Source organism: Neopelma chrysocephalum, unplaced genomic scaffold, assembly GCF_003984885.1.
Source record: "Neopelma chrysocephalum unplaced genomic scaffold, ASM398488v2 Primary Assembly neopelma1_73b, whole genome shotgun sequence".
NCBI classification, from domain to species: domain Eukaryota; kingdom Metazoa; phylum Chordata; class Aves; order Passeriformes; family Pipridae; genus Neopelma; species Neopelma chrysocephalum.
Window position 1 is genome coordinate 2320334 of NW_020897734.1, and position 21152 is coordinate 2341485.

General features: G+C 41.4%; 2 protein-coding genes and 1 long non-coding RNA gene across 8 annotated transcripts in view; 2 read left to right on the forward strand and 1 right to left on the reverse strand.

Annotated features, from left to right (window-relative positions):
- The window catches only part of NRK (Nik related kinase), a 92105-nt gene extending 80069 nt beyond the window's left edge, over positions 1–12036 (forward strand). For both annotated transcript variants that reach the window (XM_027687184.1, XM_027687185.1), the window contains exons 30-31: positions 7379–7518; positions 8306–12036. In XM_027687184.1, the coding sequence (XP_027542985.1) occupies positions 7379–7518; positions 8306–8389 (224 nt within the window). In that variant the 3' untranslated portion in view covers positions 8390–12036. The remainder of the gene's footprint in view (positions 1–7378; positions 7519–8305) is intronic.
- On the reverse strand, positions 1–16121 carry LOC113969463. 3 transcript variants are annotated; one of them, XR_003534863.1, is made up of 5 exons: positions 15945–16121; positions 7384–7435; positions 5677–6013; positions 1943–3552; positions 1–563 (listed from the first exon to the last, which is right to left on the reverse strand). It is a non-coding gene; the product is annotated as an uncharacterized LOC113969463 (long non-coding RNA). The 3 variants fall into 3 exon arrangements; XR_003534864.1 differs by lacking the exon at positions 1–563 and having other exon boundaries at positions 1823–2033; positions 2156–3552; XR_003534865.1 differs by lacking the exon at positions 1–563 and having other exon boundaries at positions 1823–2189; positions 3466–3552; positions 15945–16119.
- Positions 15795–21152, forward strand: part of RADX (RPA1 related single stranded DNA binding protein, X-linked) — a 20632-nt gene continuing 15274 nt past the window's right edge. Inside the window, exons 1-4 of one of the 3 annotated variants that reach the window (XM_027687188.1) lie at positions 15795–16314; positions 16399–16510; positions 17857–17999; positions 19092–19284. In XM_027687188.1, the coding sequence (XP_027542989.1) occupies positions 15817–16314; positions 16399–16510; positions 17857–17999; positions 19092–19284 (946 nt within the window). In that variant the 5' untranslated portion in view covers positions 15795–15816. Of the gene's footprint in view, positions 16511–17856; positions 18000–19091; positions 19285–21152 lie in introns of all 3 variants that reach the window. The other 2 variants (XM_027687189.1, XM_027687186.1) reach the window with 2 other exon arrangements.

Sequence of the window (21152 nt, forward strand, 5' to 3'; positions counted from 1 at the left end):
AAATACAAGATTCTGCTGCATGAAGCCTGACTTCTTTACGAGGTTTGTATCCATGTGAAAGTGTATGGCACATAAAACAACTTCTGAGCAAACCAGATGTGTAAAGAGTAAACAGATTTATGGATGTTTGTGTTAACATGGCCAATGACTGCAATAGGGTCTTCACATTTGGATCACAGTCTGTTTATTGCCACGCTGTTTATTGCATCACACTTCAACTGTACAGACAAACCTCACTGATGATGCAGCTTGCCACCAGTTCTCACAGAGAGAATTGTGTGAATTACAGAGGGGGAAAAGGTGCTTTGGTTGTTCATAGCTCAGAGCGTTTTATGTACAAATTCACAGCTACAGAGAGGTCAGTTGCTGAAGAGATCTGTAACTGCTGTCAAATGGCCCCTTAATTTTATCACTTTAAATTCACAGGGCTGCCAACCCAGGGTATTTATAACAGATTCTCAAGCTCCCCATGCTTGCAGTTGTCTGTGTAGGAGGAGATTCTGGTTGTACTGGAGCCAGGACAGCTGTTTGTTTCACCTTCCCTGGAGGGCTTCAAGCTAACACTATGGGGAAAACCAAGAACAACACAGGCAGACTTTTGTTTTTATTACTTGTTACTTTTAATTTCTGTCTCACTCCTGTTCTTTTGCATTTTAAAACAAACATGCCAATAAACAAAACAAGCCCAAGACACTTAGACTGTACAGAAGCATGGTGTTAGCTTCGAAAAAACTGGATGCCACAGTGAAAATCAAGGATGTACACCTTTCTCCTTTCATTTCTAGCTGAGTAGTTTTAGGAAAAGCCCATTAAAATCAATAGAATAACACCCTTTAATAAGAAATATTTAATGTAATTGAATGCTGGACTGATGAATTAGTCTGAAGGAGACAGCAGCTTTCAAGAAGCATATTGTTATGGGATGTGCTTCCTTAGGCCTTACTAAAAGGAGCAAGTTTACTTAACATGAACATTTTCTTGGAACTGCAGTGTCTTATTCCCCCTATGGTGCACATATACGTTATATGATTTTCATAAATAGCTAAGTTAAAAACTAATAACTAATTCATAAATAACTAATTCATAAATTTTCACTAAAAACCTTTCCTTTGTTTTCCCACAAGTACTTCATGAGTTAGAAGTCCTTTTTTCTGCCTTGGGAAGAAACAATTTTAAAATCAGCTGCATTTATATAAGTGTTCTATCAGAGATTAACCTTAATCGTATATTTAATAGTTTTTAAACCATGGATGTTATTTGTAACTGGTTTTGTATTGTAACTTTCCTAGTTGTATTATCCTTACTGTTGATATGCCCTAAAGAGTCATCGTTACTAGAGAGTGTGCTTCTAAGACAGACGAGAGATAAGGAACAAAGGGCTTTCTTACATCCTGCTTTAGAAAGGGGGATAACACAAGAAGGGTTGCATAGATCTATGACTCCTGGGAAATCTGCAGTTTGTGTCAGTGGACACTGATTTATTTCAAAGCTTTTCCACTTAATCTAGTGAATGCCTTAGAAGCAGACCAGGGAGAGCTTAAGTCCTTCTTCCTAATGTTGCTGTAAGTACTGAATCATGAAACCCACAGATACAAGAGGTTTGTAAAGCATTCTTGCATCCTGGAAATCACACTCCCTTCAGTGGAAATTTCCTTGCATGTTCCCAGCTGGCATTGAAGTGAATTAAGCTTCACCACTTCGAACCAACTGAATGTGATCTTTTATACCAGTCCATTACTCTGACTTAAACATCCTTTGGTATACATCTGGCTAGGCATGATATTCTCAGTTTCTCAAGGTTGATTACATCTTAATAGAAGGAATTAACTGTTATTTGCATGGCCCAGCTTGGTGGAAATTTGAGAGTTTCTTAAAAGAAACTGTTTTCCTGGGGGACATTTTCAGACCCATTTCGGACCTCCTGAAGTCTGTATGAGCTTACCTCAAAATTTTCACTCTATGTTGCAGAGATAGAAGGGTCTTGTGTTAACCTCAGGGTTCTCTCTAGTCATCCTTTGCTCATTTCTTGATTTCTTTAAACAAGTATTTTGAAAGAAAACTTTCGTAGTTGGTGAGAATATTTTGATACAAAAAGTAAAAAATAGTTCGTATTATAATCAATGGATTTAGGGCAGGGAATCTAAATATAACTTACTCATAGTCTTAAAGTTGGGACCTCTGTGACCGATCTGTTAATAAGAAATTGGAGAGAGGAAACTCAAATCCCATGGGAAATTAAAATTGTAGAAGTATTCTATGTTTAAGCTGAAAGATACTTCACATATGTAGGGCTAAATATAAATATAGATGTAATATTTTCTTTCTATAAAACAGGATTAAAAAAGGCTTTAAGAAACATCAAGTTAATAAGATTGGGGAGCACTTTTGCCCTTTTGTGTGAGTAATGAATTATTTACATTATGTAATCTCAGAGGTTTGACACAAATCTGGATATTCCCAGAGTGCGGAAGCAGTAAAAGCCCTTATTTCATTTTCCCTGTACATATTGGAAGCAAAACAGATATTATGGAGAGAAACAGACAGTGTTACCAAAAGGTGGTGGAATTATTGCCTCAGTGTTCTACCACCATACTCACCAGTTCTTGAGAGAGTTGCTGTCCAGCTCGTGCACAGAACACCCCCGCTCGTATCTGAGTGACTGATGTTGGTCAGGTCTCCTGCACGCTCTTCCCCAAGGGAACAGCAAAAGGCATTCAAACGAGCAAATGGCCACCCCAAATGCATTTCTGGGTTGGGGTATCACTTCTACTGTATGTTATCCTGTTATCCCTTTTCCCAGTGCACTCTAACCAAAATGTACAGCAGGAAAACACCGGCCTTCCAGGGCCAATTTCTTAATTTGTCTATTTCTAACTTTATTCAGCCTTAGCTTTTTTTCCTTCTTTATTTTGACTCTCTAGCCTCTCTTGTTTAATAAAAGTTCTCCACAGCTGTGACTGGAAGAAGAAAAACACCCTCTTCTCTATCCAGGTAACATAAATTATAGCAGTAAAACTATTTAACAGAATTGCACAAGAGAAGTTATCTTCCTCAGTTTTCCTACCTAAAACTGCTCAACTTTATGATCAGTAAATATTAAAGCATGGGCTAGAGACAGAAGTACATGCAAAATAGCTATCAGTCCCTAATCAGTCATCAGCAGCATCACTGGAGAGCATTTGGCTGGGTTTTTGTGGGAACAAGCTTTGCTACATCACAGGACACTGTTGGTATCTCTGGGTTTTTTTCATTCCCAGTCCTCAACATGTATGTGTCCCCTCCATTTGTCTAAAAATGAACAAACATGTTTTCCCCAAAGACTGGGAAACCAATAAAAGCTTTATATATATTGAATATAGTATATATTGAAAAAAGCTTGAATATACTGTGGTTTCAGAGTGTACTGGGTTTGACTGAAGGGCCAAAGAAGGGTTCTACAGCAGTGTACTCGGCAGTCGATGGTACCTTTTACTGTCACCAAAGTCATCACTGGATATTCTCCTCTGTGTGTTTTGCCCAGCTCCACACTTGCCTGAAGCAATTTTCACAAACCTGTACAGAAAGCAAAATTTAGTGGCTTTTTTGCATTGAATCTCACCTGTGCACATACTGATTGTCTCCAAAAAGGAATTCAGTAAAGCAGTGTACACTTTCTTCCACTCTGGAATGGAGTTTGATATCATGACTCAGATACACAAAAGTGGGTCAGACTCTTTTAAATCATGTTCTGTTTCTTCATTTTAAACTTCTTAGTTTATCTGGAATCAGTTGCCTGGGGAATTTTTGGAGTCTCCATCACTGGAGGTCTTTAAGGTCAGGTTAAACAAACAATTGTCACCAGTGATACTGATGCAGCACAGAGATATGGATAGAAGAGAAGGTGCATTAAGGTCCTTTCCTGCCCTATTTTTGTAACACTAATCAGAAAAGCCCAACTTTATGATATTTTGCTAAAAGCTGGCCTGATTCTGCTCTCATGCAGAGGTCAGTTAGGAATAACTGCTTACAGGGCAGTGAGCCAAATTCAGTACATGAGATTAGAACAGGGATTTTTTTAAAAGAGAAACATTTTAAAAAAGAAAGATTAAGAAGGGAAGTGAGATTGTAACAGTACCTGGCTTCTGTGGTACTAAGTGCACTTGTCTCATTCAGACAGTGAATATGCTACTGGTGTGAGATCATTAGCTCATGTCAGTGACACTTCATAGAAGTTAATGGATTCAATATGGCTCAGTGATTCCTTTAACCTTTCCGTATCTCCCTCAACCATTTACCCTTGAAACAGTCACTCCCTGGCTCTGCTCAATACACAGGGTAAACAGGAAATACCAAGTCTTGCAAAATTTAGAGCATTGCTAATGCTTTCACAATTATAAGAAACTGATTTTGAGCTCACTTTGCTACACTGGCTTTCTGGCATGTATTCTTTGATGTCCAGGGAGTACTGCTGGGGTAAATGGTGTAGCAAGAGCCACAGTTCATGCACAGTTGTAGGTCTTTTAATATACACGGTAATCTGGGTGAAGCAGGGGAGCTTCAGGGAACTCTGAATAACTTTGTTCCAGTAGGTTAAGCAGCTACTGGCACATCATTGAGTCAGTATATACCTTCTCAGCTTAGCTACTGTGCAAAGGATCAGAGTGGCTGTTAAGTCTAAGGTTGCTAAAAACCTGTACAATATGTAATATAAGCACCTGTGTATGTTGCCAGCTAGAAGCACAGGACATTTTTATCTAAAGCCTGTTGGAGTGAAAAGTGGACTCACAGTAACTATTCCCAAGTTTCTTGTAGTATAGGAGCTATTGTTCCAAAAGAAGACAACTTTGAGTATCTGCTCTCAATTCATCTCACATCAAACACCTGTAAAGTGCTCCCTTATGGGAAGATTATCAAGACTTTGTACTGACCTCTGAATTCACAGCCTGCTATCCTCCAAATTCATCTCCATGTATAGTTAAATCCTTATAACTGGGACAACCCTGCAAATGGTATAATCAAGCCATTTTGTTGGCAAGTTGTTTCACAAATGAAATCTGAGAATTTTTTCATTCTGTGACAAGACTTTTTATGCTACTTGTACTTAAATCAGCCATTGTCAGTTGACAAGTTCTCAGTACATTCGCAGACCAGCAGAGCATCAGGGCTGAACTTGGTGTGTCTGGTTTATTATGTTCCTATTGTAATACTGCTTGGATACTCGTAATACTTGTCTCTTCTGAACACAGCAGTAGTGGTCCAGTCATGCAGGCTTTCTATCCCAAATGACCTAGAGGTTGCAGCAGAGCTTAATGAAGTGGTTACTGGGAGCTGAAAGGAAGCTATCAAATTGAAATCTGCCAAAGGCACAGATACAGCTGATACAGACACAGCATACTGACACCTGGAGTGCAGATTTCATGTAGTGGAAAAGATCAGGAGACTTACGAGTGGATTAGGTCTTTGTTGCTAAACCTATCTGACCTATACTAAGCAGTGTAGCCACAGAATGCTTCCATGCTGTTTATATACATGCACCTGCCTCGCTGTCCCACCCCCCAGAACCATAGTGTCCTCTGCCTCTGTTGTTTCAAAAGCCAAGTTTGAAGAGGTTAATGTGCTGTCAGTTACAAAAAATAGCAGAATTCTGAGTGTTGTATCACTTTTATCGTTTTCACTTTATGTGTGGTCCGGGCTTACCTTTTCACATGCTGACTTCACTGGGTGCTGCCCTGGGGCTCACCCAGCTACTGCTGCAGTGGGTTCAGAGATGTTAATGACACCCTCACAGCCTACATCAATCATACCCTGTTGTACAGCCTAAGAACTGAAAAGATTTAAAAATGTATTGATTTCATGTGTTTGAGTTTTAGAAAATACCCCTCTTCTTTTGCCACTTACCCTCAGTTGCTCACTGCTGCTTTGCTTTTAAAACAGGTTGGTTTCTTCCTTTTTCCTCATGACTGGGAAACTGGGAAAGAATTGTGTTGCTCTCAGCTCTAGTGACAGGGAAGCCTTCAGTATGCACAAAGAGTAACTGAAAAGAAAGTCATCTGAACAGTTTTAGGGGAAATTCATAGAACTTGAGGAAACTAAAATCACAGAATTGTAGCCAAAACACACGTGTTTCCAAGGAGGTATGACTTTCATACACTTGCTTTAACAACAATTATAAATCAAAGATTCCAAGTTAATATTAAATCAACACTGCTAGAAGCATATACAGACACTTGGGCATATTGCCCTTATTTTCTACTGTCCTTCTCCAAGTAGGATCACGGGCTGTCGCTTCCTGTATCAGTCTGTACTTAAAGTTTAACTTTTAGACAAAAACCTAAAGCAACATGGAAGGCTCTAAGAAACAGACATTGCTCACACTAGTAATGTAGGGCAGGCAAGCCCTGTCCACTGAAGCTAAACCCAGTCCAATGCACACATTCCCTTTACATCATTTCAGAGCACCAGGATTCTCAGGCTAATGAAATAACAGTTGATAGTTGAGCAAGAAGAACAATTTCTGAGCATTGACTACCAGTAGAGCATAACTAATGTGATTTTACCTTGGAAGCCCATACATGCAATAATCAGAGGGCTTTCACTGAAACTGTGCCTAATTTGAAATTTGTGGTGTTAAACTCCTTCATCACTATTCCAATTTCTTATTGCCAGATTTAAAGGAAGTATCATAGTAAGCTTCCACAGTGCTGGAATATCTTCTTTTGGTTTTGGAGATACTGCACGTAACCAGTGATGGGAAGACAATAGCTAAGGACACCAAATTAATCATGCCATAGTCTCAAATTCTAAAGTATTTAGGTTTCAGACTAAGCTGAACTTTATAGTAAATACAAACTGAGCTTCCTAATGGTGACAGAGAACAGTCTCTGTACCTGATGGGTACAGACAAGACAGTCAAGACTTCGATATTGAAAGGCTGAGAGGCAAAAATGAACACAAGTTGCACCAAGAAAAAATCATATTAGGAAGAAGTTTTTAACTTTAAATTGGTGATGCATTGCAGCAGTGTCTTGGAGAGGTTGTGAGATATCCATCAAAACATGTCCTGACAAGGTCCTGATTAGCCCCGTCTAATTTGGCCCTGCTTTGGGGCTGGGGGTTCAAAAATATGTCCTTCAGAGGTTTCCTTCAACCTTTTGTGAATCTAAGACATACAGCAGTAGTTAAGATTTATGTCTAGAGTCCAGAATAAGTCTGAGAGGAGAAACTGAAAATGAGTTACTATCCCCAAGGCGTTTTGTGTAAATTTAAAATACAAATAATTCAGAATATATTGTTATCAAAGAGAAATGCATCAGATCCATAATTGATATAAATGAGGCAAGAATCAGTCTTTCAGGTGTTAAATAGTATAAATTATTTTTTTCTCTTTTTTTTCTTTTAGCTTACCTTCAATCTAATCAGGTCATGGGCTGGGGAGAGAAAGCCATTGAACTACGCTCTGTGGAGACAGGAAATCTGGAAGGAGTATTTATGCACAAGAAAGCACAGAAGCTAAAATTTCTTTGTGAAAGAAATGACAAGGTACAGAGGTTACTGAGTGTGGTGATTTAGCAAAAATGAGTAATAGCTGACTATGACACTAAGACCAGTTAATTTTTGTAACTTTGTTATTGGTTATTTCTTATGTTAGTATAACTTCCCCATTCAAAGCCAAGGTAGTCACTGATCCCACAAAACCCTCACTATGGATATTCTGCACTTTCCCACCACCAGCTCTGTTAGAACTCCTTTTCCACCCAGCCTTCCCTGCTATCAGAGGTGATAATAAATACAGACATTGCTAACTGGCCACAGCACAGGTATAGTGGGGAGGTCTGGTGAGTCAGCCCCAAAAACACCCAGCTACGGGACTGCCTCTCCTGGGCTACTGAAATTACAGGCAGTTCAGAGCAGCCATCATGGAGAAAAAAACCCCACAACACTCTTAATTGCAGACACCAAAGTATGGATAATCAAGTATGATTTCTTGTATATAGCAATTTTGATAAATGTTCTCTGAAACCTTCTTAGTCCCACTGTCATATTTGGAAAACTGGGGCCCCCAAACTGTTTAAATTATTTTTAAATGTTCTCCTGTGTCTTTTCAAATTAGAAAAGAAATATATATTAAGAAAAGTCCAGTTGTACCACAAGTAGAGTTTCACTTTAAGAAGTTTCTCATGGGATTAAAGTTGATTTGTGATATCCATATATCCTTGTATTTGGGACTGTGGCATTCTATCAGACTTCTTATATGAGTAAAAATATTCTTATAAATGTAAACTGACAGTAGCATAATGTTTTGTTCTTTTTTTTTTCCCCTTTCAAGGTGTTCTTTGCATCTGTACAGTCAGGAGGCAGCAGTCAAATATACTTTATGACTCTTGGTCAAAACGTACTATTCAACTGGTAAAGCACATCAAAAGAAGGACACTTTGAAATTCCCTGTAGGTAGCAGTGTAAAATTCTTAAAGGTAATATACACAAATTTGCACTTTTTACCTACAAAAATGTTGTCATTATTGACTTACAGAATTCATATTCTTTCAGTCTGGAAAGAATTCCATTTTTCTGTCAAAGTATTGCAAACATGTTTAGTTTGTTCTCTAAAGTATGTTTCAAACCAAGATTGTATTAGGAGACTTTAATGAAGAATGCAGCCAATATTGATAAGAAGCTCCTGTACTCTGAAAAGTGTATGGTTTCATTTTCACAGATAATGTAATGTTGTTATCTTGAACTGAAGTCTCTTTTTTGGACAGCAACATTTGCAGGTAGATATAAAAACACAATTTGAATCTATTTTGAGTTGCATTTGGGCTTGTTTTGCATTTCAAGCAAGCTGTTACTGTTTCACCAAGACTCACTTGTCCAAGTCTTATAATAAAGAGAAACTGTTCCTGGTAGGTCCCAGCACAGCCTGGGACACTGGAGGGATCGTCCCCTGTGCTGGGTGGACAGGTGTGTTTCAGTGCAGAGTTGTAAAAACAGCTAATTCTTAACATGTTGGGGGGATTTTTACAAATGCAGACTTTGTGTTTCTCTCAGGGCTGGATGCCTGAGCCCATAGACACAGTTACTGTAGAATGTATTTGTAAAAATAGTTTAAATAGTAGTTTGTCAAAGATGCATAAAGTATTATGGACCAGAACCTGTAATTTTTATCCACACCTGGGACCCACACTCATACAAGTTGACTTAAAGGCACTACCCATGTATATAAATAAGGGCACAGGATCAGGCACCTTTTCTTCCTTTCTGCTCTTTCACATCAAGTCTTTGTGTATTTGTGTGTAAATATAATCTTTCTGCAATGGATGTTAAGATTAACAAATGTATTCTTAATATAGTTATGAAATTATCCAAAGAGTTAATCTATTATAAATAGAAAATATAAATAATTCCAGGTGCTTTCTATGCTAATTACATCTAAATAAAGCCGCGTCCACTAGTGTTATTGGTGCCAGTGTTTCTGCATAAACTCTGTTCTCAGGGGCTTATAACTTGGCCATAAAACTATAGAGATATAATATATATATACTATATATAATCATATACTATGATTAAATTGTAGGGTTTAATGCAATCCTCATTTAGCTGATTTTTGGATGTGCTTTGAAAATGTAAAGCATCAAATGTAATACAAAAGAGCTCATTCCAGACATGATACAGTATGGGTGATACTAAAGTGAAATCACTAGCTACAGTGTTTGAAAATAGGTATTTTTTACTTGAAATATTTGATACTGAAAGGTGCAGGGAAAGTGTATTGGAATATCTGGTCGTCTACCTCAAGGATGATGATTCTATGTTGACTAAGGAAGGCAGAAATGAAGTTGTTCCAACTGGTAGGTGTGCTGTACAGTATGACAGGTTCATTTAGTGTTGGCAGTCATGCAGTGACTGACAGGTGCTCAGAACTCATATCCTTGTATATGTCAGCAGAGAATCAAACTAGGGGCTAATTACCCTTTTCCCCTTTCCCCGTGTTGGCACCTCAACTGCTGCAGGCAGGTCAGAGATGTCTGCACTGTGGCTGTCTACATTTTTGGCTATGTGGAGGACTGTACTTTCCAAAGTTATTTAACCTCGCACTTTTCACAGGCACTAGCTTATCTCAAAATGTGTAGGTTTTTTTTACAAAGTATTTTCCTTTTAAATGTTTAACTAACAGAAAAACAAGCCTAAAGCCATGCTAAAAAAATCTGCAGTTAAATACTCAATGTGGTTCTTAATGTAAGTAAGTAATCAGCTTGTGAGCAGACTTGAAATCTGAATGGGAGGGGTGCTCTGGCAGAGCTGTGTGACAACAGGAGCTCTGTCTGACTGTAGTAATGTTCCTACCTGTTGCCAGTGCCAGGGCTGGGGCAAACGAGCAAAACCTGGCATGGCTTCCTATGCTACTGAACACTGGGCTTGTTTAGTTCAACTTTCACAGAACAAACAAACAAACAACAAAAAAACCCCAACAAAACCAAACAAGCCCAAACCTGTAACAGAAACAGAGGTTAAAGTTACAATTATAGGCAAAAAAATAAGTTGCAGACAATCAGAAATACAACTTACTTGCTTTTGATTTAAGAGTCTGAGAGACTGTGAAGGAAGAACAGCTTTCATTTTGCACACAGTAGGTGTGCAAAACTTGCTTGCAAAACTGTTCGTGCTATAAGCAATCAAGTGATCCAGGCTGCCCTATAATATTTTTAAAGTGTGCTTATCTCAGCAGCCTCTGCATTACAGGGGATGCATGTGAATATTTCCCCTCCCCTGTTCTGGTGTCAACAGGTAGAAGGCTGATTTTTTTCCTGATGCTAGTTAAAAAGAATTTAGCAGAGAACAGTGGAAATTTAGAACAACAACCCATATCAAAGAAGCAAATGTCATCGAACTTGTTTAAGATTATTGTTACAGAAAATTGTGACAGTAAGTTGACAAACTGTGGAGATGTTTAACTCCATACCAAGAGGGAAAAACAAACAACCCCAAGTTCAAGAGAGGGAATGTGCACTATTACATTGGGATTTTATTTTTTCATTCCGTCTCCCTCTATTAGCTCTCTCTTCTTTCCAGCTACAATTCAAGGCAGCGGTTTGAATTTTCGTCTTCTACTTACTATGTAAAACGGTTGGAATTTTCGGGGTTATATCCATGTGTAAATATGGAAAGAATGAGGCCCTTAGAGGTGAATGCTTTTTAAAGGATTTAGAAGTGGTATTGCAAATAGCAATAGCAACTGGATGGAACAAGAAGACTAGCATTGTCTATCAAGAGACAGTCAGAGTGGTTGAAGATGAGAAAGAGCCCAGAGATGTTGAGAAGAGTAACAGAAGAGAGTGGAAGTGACTGAAGAGGAAGAGGAGGGAAAAGCTGAAGAAAAATAAATAGGAGTAGCCAAAGGGGAGGGAGTGGATGTCTGGCTCAGCGTATTGCTGTAGGAGGAAAACAAAAGGTTAAGAGGTGTTAAGGAAAAGAGAGCAACCAAAGAAATGGAAAGGTATCTGCAGTGACTGGGGGACACTGAATGAGTGTTTTGAATAACTGTTCAGCTTGAAGCAAAAGTACAAAGGCCAGAAGAAAACAAAAATCCAGTGATCTAAGTTTATCCAGACATAAATTTAACTATGCAAAATGTGTATCAGATTTGTAGCTTCATTTTGTGAGGTGTTTCACTAGCTGTGCCCTTTCACTAACTTTTGAAACCAAGGAGTGAACTGCCTAATGTGTTTTTCTAGTGATGTCACTTTGACATGAACAAGTGCTACAGGGGCAGCAGGGCAGAACGTTAAGGATGCGTGTCAGTAATCCTTTGGTACATGCAGTGTCCTAATGGCAGGTGGTGCTCCTAATGTTGTATTTGCCACACAGGATTGCGCTAATAGAACTGTATGTATGTGCCTGCTTTCATTTTAGGAATGGTGAACTCTATTCTGCAGCTTGAACCTTGACACATAACTTTAAAACCTGGGAACAACGCAAGCCATGTACTGTATATTATGTATTGTTTCCTAATGCTGAAATTGTACAACTGAAACAGTAATAAAAATACTCTGAAGTTCAAAACTAGTATCATGCTGTTATAGTGACATAAGCTATTGTAAAAATCTTAGAAACTTTTGTTATTGTTTTCCAAATCCATTCACTATCCTTAGGGAAACATCAACCTCTGCCTATAGGGACAAAATGAATATATTTCTTTGCAGTGGATAAAGATGTCGAGGTGACAGTGTGAGTCCAGCCTAGACAGAGTGATAGTAATGGTGACAGCCAGTGCTCAGCTTCACAGGTGAATTTCTGCACATCCACCTTTTTCTTTGCACAAATACCCGGTGGGAGGAGGACAGTGGAACTAGACAAAAATCACAGCTTGCAGCCATTGATGCTACAAGAACTGGTTTGTTTTACATTTACAAGTACTTTGTTTCATGGTGTCAGATTGCTCTGGAATTAAATTGTTTCTCCAAAGACCATCATACAAGCTGGCTTACAAGTTCAGTTCCATGTTTAGACAGTTGTATTTAAGTTAAATGAAGCATAAGCAAACCTGCAGTCTATGTAAAAGACTTCTATAGATTCTGAAACCTGCGCAATATATCAAGGTTCCACACACTAAAAGTGTAAGAGATTTTCCTGCTGATAGCCCACCACTTTCTTAAACTGCTTTTTAAAGTGCATAGAGCTGATTAAAGGGCAAGGGGATGTCAGCTGGGTAATCACCTAAAATGTTATTTCAGCATTATTTAACCACTTCCTGTGATTCTCTAGGAAGATTCAACAAAAGCACCTAGGAGATAATGGTCAAATGCATCAGAAAACTTTCCCATTTTGTCCTCAAAACACTTTGTGGTGAACAACTTTTATAGTAAGCTTCATGATCTTGCACACCAACTAATATTTTTAAATCTAGAGCCTCACCTTTTATTCTTTTGTGCCTTTCACTTCTCCAACATATTTTAAATGTAATATTTAACAGAATGTAATAACATCCTCCTACACAGCATAGCTCATTCCTCACTGTCACTGCTGTAGAGGCTAACTGCTGTTTTCTTAAGGTGTGTTGTACATAAAAAACAAGATGCTTGACTGCTCATTATCTCTGAGAATTCCAGACTATTGATTCCCCAGAGGTGAACACAGGTATGGTTTAGCACACTTGGTTGTAAGTATATAAAAATCATACTGTCTTCAGTGAGCTGCTCACACATCCCGATGGAACAGGCTCAACATAACACAAATCTCTGGTTTTGTGATTCGATACAGCCACCTGCTGATGGCTCATCTCCGGTGATTACTGATGCTCCAAGTGTTTCTGAACTTCCCGTTTTTAATACAATCACATCGGTCCCACCGTTCAGTTATGGTAGGGAAAACACATCTAGAGGAACTCACAGACATAACCAGTCATGAAAACATGTTGTTGACATGCTGTCAGCAAAAGAGATTTACCCTGTTTTGAAATCAGTATGTAAGCTAGACCTCTGCTGGTGAGAAAGAAGGTAACAGGACCAAATTCCTAAGAGAATGAACTATCTTGTATCTGAAACTGCAATGCATACACATTTATCCAATATAAAGTATTAACACTCCTATGAGTCCACATCAGTCCATTATTGCTCCACAAAAGCTACAGCTTCAGTTTCCATTAATAAAACTGCAGTGACTTAAAATAACGAAAAAAATCTGGCAACACATGTACATGTAACAGTTACCTCTGTATAAATAAGTTTCTTCTGCAAATCACACCTTGAGCACAGACAAAAGTAGGGATAAGCTGGCAACAGTCCACAGATTTCCTCATTATTCCCATAGGTTCATTTAATAACTAAAAAAAAGTCTACACCACAGCTCTCCAGGTAAGGCTTGTATGTGATGTGAAATCACATCCTGTGCAACCTCAGTGTTTGGGTCATGTTCATTTTTTTAAATGGTAAATGCCATTTTATCAGTCCACACAACAAGTCGTGTTTACTGGGGGAAAAAAGACACCGTGTAGAAGTTTTACTCAATACTTGGCTTCAACATAAACAAGACAAATGACTGATTTGTTTTAAATTTTCTCACTAAGGAATGCATGTTACATGAAATACATAAACTCATACCATTCCTAGGAAAGTGTAAAGGCCAGAAAAGCTTGGAGTTTATACCCCCTTTGTCTAGTTTTTCACTCTGTTTTGAATGGTTCAAGCAACAGGTTTTCCAATTTCCCCAAGGCAAATGCTCCACAGTGGTAAAGGGAGTAGACTAAGAATACAATCGTTTTCAAGCTGTAAACTGAGAGCTGCCTGAGGCAGCTCTGCCTAAGCTGCAGCCCCACTTTCGTCTTCTGGATTTCCAAAGACTGTCTGGACCAGTAACACTATAAAGACTGGAAACTGCTGCTCTTCCTGGCCTTTCTTTTTACCCCTTTCTCCTCACTATGCACTGTTGCTCTATAGCCTAACCATGGAATGGCTGGGGTGGGACGGGACACGTAGAGATCATCTTGTCCATCCTCACTGCTAGAGCAAGGTCACCCAGAGCAGGGAGCACAGGATTGTATCCAGATGGCTTTTGAATATCTCCAGAGAAGGAGACTCCATAACCTCTCTGGGCAGTCTGTTCCAGTGCTTTGTTACCCTCAAAGTAAGGAAATTTTTTCCTCCTATTCAGGTGGAACTTCTGTGTATCAGTGTGTGCCCATTGCCCCTTGTCATGTCACTGGGCACCACTGAAAAGAGGCTGCTCCCATACTTTTGACACCTGTCCTTCAGATATTTGTGTGCATTGATAAAGTCCCCTCTCAGTCCTCTCTTCTCTGGACTGAACAGGCCCAGCTCCCCCAGCCTATCCTCATACAAGAGATGTGTCTTCCAATAGAAAAAAATACATATAATATATGTATAGCAAGTGCTAATAAAGTATTGAATACAAAGTTCTTAATTTCCAGAAGCTTCATTAATATCATAAGTGGCCTAGTGGAAGGTTTCCCTGCCCATGGAAAGGTGGTTAGAACTAGATGGTCTTAAAGGTCCCTTCCAACCCAAACCATTCTGTGATTTTATAGTACAATAAATAATAGGATGATCTTGATAGTTGCAGTGGGACAAGAATCAATTATTATATAAATAAGGTCACAGACTTAGGGTCCACTAAGAATTTCTTCTAAAGATGAAAACAACCAAGAAAAAAGACTCAACAGTGTTCTAATGGCAGGTTGATGACGATTACCCAGACACTGTAACTATATAAAAGGTAAATACAGTCTCAGGAGCTAGCACGAGACTCTTCCGTTCCAACTAGGAACACGCTCGGATGGTGAGGTGGAAGCTATGACGAGTATCGTGCATCCACTTAAACGGAATCGGGAACAGGTGCAGCAGAAAGTCCCTAAGGGACGCTGGGACCAAGGCGCTGCCCAGGAGGCCGCCAGGCGCGGCACCCCTGTCCTACCAACGGGGAGCGGGGGGCGTCCCCTCCCCGGCACCCGCAAGCTCCCGGGCACCGCCACAAGGCGCAGACCAGGGCGGGCAGCGGGCCAGCACCGGAGCAGCCGCGGCCTCCAGGCCATCGGAGAAACGCCCGCCGGGTACCGGGAACCCCCTCACGCCCTTCTCCCGCCGCTCATCGCAGGGCCTCCACTTCGTCCCTGCACGCGAGCGCAGCCGCTCTCCCGTTCCCGCTTCTATTCCCGTTTCCATCCCCGTTTCCGTTCCCGTCCCGGTGTCGGTCCGGTCCGGTCCGTCCCACTCCCCCCCAGGCCCCGGCCCCGCCCCCGCCGTTGGCGGCCGTTGGAGGTTTGAAGGGCGCGCGCGCACAGCGGCCCCGCCCCGCGCGCGCCATGGCGGCGGAGCCCCGGCTCGGCCTATGACAGCAGGAACCCGCCGCCGCGGCCGCCGCCGTCTCTGCCGCCCCCCGCCGCCGCCCCGGCAGCGCCCCGGGCCGCGGCTCTCGCCTTGCAGCGGCCGCCAGGACGCTGTCATGCAGGACCCTACCCCGGAGCGCGCCGAGGAGAGCCGGGCGGCGGCGGCGGAGGGCGGCGGCGGCGGGGCCTCCTGGCTGCAGAAGGTGTTCGAGGAGGTGCGGGGCTCCTCGCAGCTGAGCGTGGCGCCCGCGGAGCCGCCGGCGGTGACGGTGGTGGCGGTGGAGCGGTACCTGGCGCAGGCCCCTCCGCCCCCGGCCGCCCCCCCGGCCCCTCAGTACTGGTACGACGTGACGCTCGCGGACGGCGCGCGCCGGCAGCGCTGCCACCTCGCGCCGCGCCTCAACGGGCTCGTGCAGCGCGCGCGCCTGCGGGCGGGCGCGCGCCTGCGCCTCACGCGCTGCTCGTACCGCTACGACGAGAAGCGGCTGAACCGCGGGTTCCTCTGCCTGGAGGGGCTGGAGCGGGCGGGGGGGCCGGGAGACACCGCCGCCACCGCGGGGACCCCGCCCGACGGCACCCGCCCGCTCCAGCCCCTCCGCGGCGAGAACAGGCACTACCTGCCGCTCTGGAACAACGAGGATCCCTATGGAGACGTGTGGATGCCCGACAGACCCCCGGCGCAGGTGGATGTGGACGGTAAGAGGGGAGAAGGCGGGAGGTGCCCTCTCCTGGGGAACCCGCAGTGGGGAGGCGGCGCGGTGGTTTGCGATGGGCAGCGGAGCTGGGGAGGGGTCCGGAGCACATGTCCTTTGAGGAGGTGGGGGTGTTTAGCCTGGAGGAGGCTCAGGGGAGACCTTAGTGCTGTCTTCAACTCCCTGACAGGAGGTTGTAGCCAGGAGGGAGTCGGGCTCTTGTCCCAGACAATAGGGCGAAGGGACATAGTCTTAAGGGGAGGTTCAGGTCAGACGTTAGGGAAAATTTGTTCACAGTAAGGGTGATGAGACGTTGGAATGGGCTGCCCAGGGAGGTGGCGGAGTCACTGTCCCTGGAGGTGTTTAAGGAAAGACTGGACGTGGCATTCAGTGCCATGATCTAGTTGACACGGTGGTGTTGGGTCATAGGTTGGACTCAGTGATCCAACAGGTGTTTTCCCACCTCATTGATTCTGTGATGGCTCGTGCAGCAGGGCTGAGATCCCTGGTGACCCTCCAGTTGTGTTTGGCACTGCCAAAGTGTGCCACCTGTATCACAGTTCACTTGTTCACGTAACATTCGGTAGCGGGAAAAAACTCTTCCCTGTGAGGATGGTGGGGCACTGGCACAAGTTGCCCAGAGTTGCCAAGTTGTGGATACCCCATCCCTGGAAGTGTTCAAAACCAGGCTGGACTGGACTTGGAGCAACCTGGTCTAGTGGAAGGTGTCCCAGCCCATGGCTGGGAGATGATACCTTCCAACCTAACCCGTTTTGTGACTCTGTTACTTTGAGAGGTTTTTTTTAAACTCTACGAAACATTGACTGATAACCCATAGCTGTGGTGCTTGTGCCCAGTCTTCTGAAGTGTCAAAAACAACCAGTCCAGTAGTAATCTCATGTCTGGTCTATGAGACAGGGTGCTCAGATCCAGCAGCTGGCACCCAAAATGTGCTCAGTGTTGAGGGGCTTGGGCCATTCCATGAAGCCTGGTGAGGAGGGAGGTGCAAGCAGGACTTCTGCACAAGTGTGTGGTGCCTGTGTTGGCTAATGCCTGTTTTTTGTAGTAGCTCTTCTGGTCATGTGACAACACTTCTGTGTCATTTTAAATATGTCATCACTCTCTTTCAATTAAAAATACAAAGCAAAGCTATGCTGTGTGCAGATGGCTCATAACAGGATTTAATGGTGAATGTCATCAACAAATGAGCCTTTTTAGATGTTAGAAACATTCTGAAAATACATATGACATCCTGGTCTGAAAACTTTACTCCTGAAAACTTGAATGTTCAATCATGAATGCTCTTTTCTAATCTTTCCCCCCACCTCTCCTCCCCCCCCTTGACCTTAGTCTCCAAGCTGACTAATCTTGGTCATCTGGAAATGACATGGAGAAGCAGAGTGCGCTTCCATCCACTCCTTGTGAGAATCCTGCACAAATCTAGACTAAGGTACTACGGAAAACCAGAGAAAGCAATGGATATGCCTTATCAGGTAAAGAGGCATAAATACATAGGTTAACACTCAAACATATAGGTGTAGGATATTTGAAAATAATTTTTCCCATGTAACAAGCTCATAAAGTTAAGATTTATGTTGTAGCTATTTTATATTGAAAAATATAAAAAAATTTGCTGCCTTGAAAAAATGCTGAGCCCTTTAGAGTAGGAAATGCTGCATTTAGTGGTCATATGTACAAACTGGTGGATGTGTTTCACTTAGTATTGTTCAGTTGAGCTTTTTGTGAAGAAATACAGATATTTGGAGGTTTTAGTAGTTGACTAGCCTAAATGTTTCTGTTCTTTATGCTTTGGAAGTTGGAGTGTCTTGTCAAAAAAAAAATAGGCAATACATTTTAGCAAATTTTAGGTAACTTCCAGATAGATTATTTTATTGTAAAATTCTTAATTACTTTCCTAATATATTTTAGTTGAGGTTTTCTTTTCAGTGGATTGCTACGTTGTAAGATCATTCTAAGACCTTTTAAAAATCTTTTTTACTGCTCAGTGATCTACTCAGTTATGGATTCAGTGTTTGCCCAGTTTGAAAAAAAAATATAGCAAACTTTGTAGTGAGAAAAACTTCAATGACAACATAGTGGTTTGCAAAGTACATTGTTCTCTGCATTATTTTTTTTGCTGGGAAACCAGACTTGTATAGTTTTTTGATCAGGAATGTTTAGTGAATATCCCTGTAGCTTCTCAGCTTCCAAAATACATTTTTCCTTCATGGATATTTAGAAATGTTACTCTAAATACAGCATTCTCTGCAATAAAGAAGAATCTTTTCCGTGCTGGTTCTTGTGGTTGGGATTTCCCCGACCTCCTCCAAAAGCCATAGAGTGAAACTGGCGTCATCCTACCATTACTGAGCACTGGGAGGATGAGAGTTTGGGCTGAGGTAATTGTGGAAGAATTCTTTGCGGAAAGTGGGGATTTTTTTCCACTGTAGTATTCAATACAAGTTCTGGAACATACTCTATATCCATTGTAATCATCAGAGAAATTGTTCATTACCCAAAATAAACACATACCAGAATGATGATAAATAAAAAATGAATAAATATTATCTCTTTTTTTCCCCCAGGCTTATTTTGAAGTTGCTGATGGTTCAGGCATGACGTCAATGGTTTTGTGGAGTTCACTGTGTCCTGAGTGGTATAACAGCATGAAGGTTGGCACAGTCCTTCTCCTCGAACAGTACGCCATCAAAGACAGTTACCCGTTTAAAACACAGCCAACACCGGGGGATTCACAGATGAAGAGATTTGCTACAATTGGTTAAGTATTACAGAAACTTATTTTGGCTGTGGAAAGATAGTTCTTCCTAGAAATAAAATAGAAAATTATCAATTGCTGAGACCAATGGATAAGGTATAGTTCCACCTCTGAAAGGTGTGTTAATGTCCAGGTTCTTATAGTTCCCTCTTTATATTTGGATCACGTCTGCAAAGTTTACTGCCACAATTAGTTAAAATATTTATTTTAAAAATAAATAAAAGTCTCTGATATCAGCAAGTGGCATTATAAACACAAGTCTCTGGTACTGAACTTTAATCTAATTCTACTTCCTGATTAATAATACACATATTATTTGTGCACTGCTCACACCTTCTTCCAGGCCATTGAAGCACATTATCACCTGATCTGACTTTAGGTTTTAGTGTCTATTCCCAAGGCCTAGAGTAACTGCACAGCTCCACTGAATAAAAAGTTGCACTGATGACTGCTGTGTGCTGAAAGAGCATCACCATGGGAGTGTGTGTATGAAGAATGTTTCTTGGCTATGAAAAAGCATTTTCTTACTTGCAGTTGTTTAGTGTGGCAGATACTCAAAGGAGCTACACTACAGAAATACAAGTACTGCAATATAACAGTAATGGTCTTTTCAAACTGGATTTGGTCAACTTTGGTGTTTTTTCTCTCCTACTTCACTGAACATGAATTCCTTCCCTTTTTGTGCTTTTATACTCAGAACAAAATGACAGCCAGCACTCAGAAAATTCAAATAACTTCCTTGAACCAAGCGAATATGCATGTTAGTGAAGGATGATGTATGTATAACCTATTAACCATGACAGTTTCCTAATGCACTTGCTACAGTGCACAAAAATAAACAATATTTTCACTGCTAGACGCAGTGTATTCTCTGCCTGATGTATATCTGCATTAAAACAAGATCTTAACATTTGAAGAATTTGTGATGAGTTGGCAGGAGAGAAAAACGTTTAGCCAAGAATGGAAGTTTGTCAGGGAAGGTGAGGACAGTTTGTGTTCAGATCAAGTGAAACTTAATACCTCATTAATTGTCTCTGTATATGCCCAATATGGGGCAATATTTCAGGTTTCAGTTACACCGAATTGCTTAAGTTTTCTTGTTACCTTTTTCATAATTTATTTCCAATTTATAATTCCATCGAACCCCAACTGTCCAGTGTTTCCTAACGACCATTCACCTGTAAACATTGTGCAATGTACCTGGAGAGTTAACAAGTCCACGAGGGAAAGGGCTTTCCACGCTAAGAGTGCTTGCAAGGCAGTGTGCTGCTGCAATCCCTACCCTGCTCTGGAGTGAGTTCTGCATTGTGTGCCTCTGTTTGCAGCTGCAGCATTGTAAGACATGCAGAGAGGTGCTGTTTCAGGACCTAAAACTTTTGGAGCTTAAATAGTTGGTACCACCACGTTGAATTCCTCTGCCAGGCAATGTTTACATTTCACAGATCACTGCATTTGTGTGGCACTGACAAAAGCCTGATCTTACCTCCTGACTCATCCCAGGGTGTAGTCCTGCCTTGAGTATATGACTTTCATCTAATCTCAGAATTAGGAAACAATTGATGAGTAGTGCGTGAGAAAGTTTTGGGTTGCACAGTTTTCTCTGAGGTATTGTCTTAAAACACCATATTCAAATCCACAATTGTCCTCCAAATATATTTCTATAAAGCAGCAGCCAAAAGAATATTCCTAAGTAGAGGGGCTGACTTCAAGTATAGCACCTTCCTAATTTTGCTCTGCTAGGGTGAGGGGCCAGATACAGTTATATAAACAATTGTATACATTATTTATACTTATTTAATTACTTTTCTGGGTACATTATTTGAATAATCCCTTACCCAAACCCAAGCAACCAGAATAAATAATACAGAGA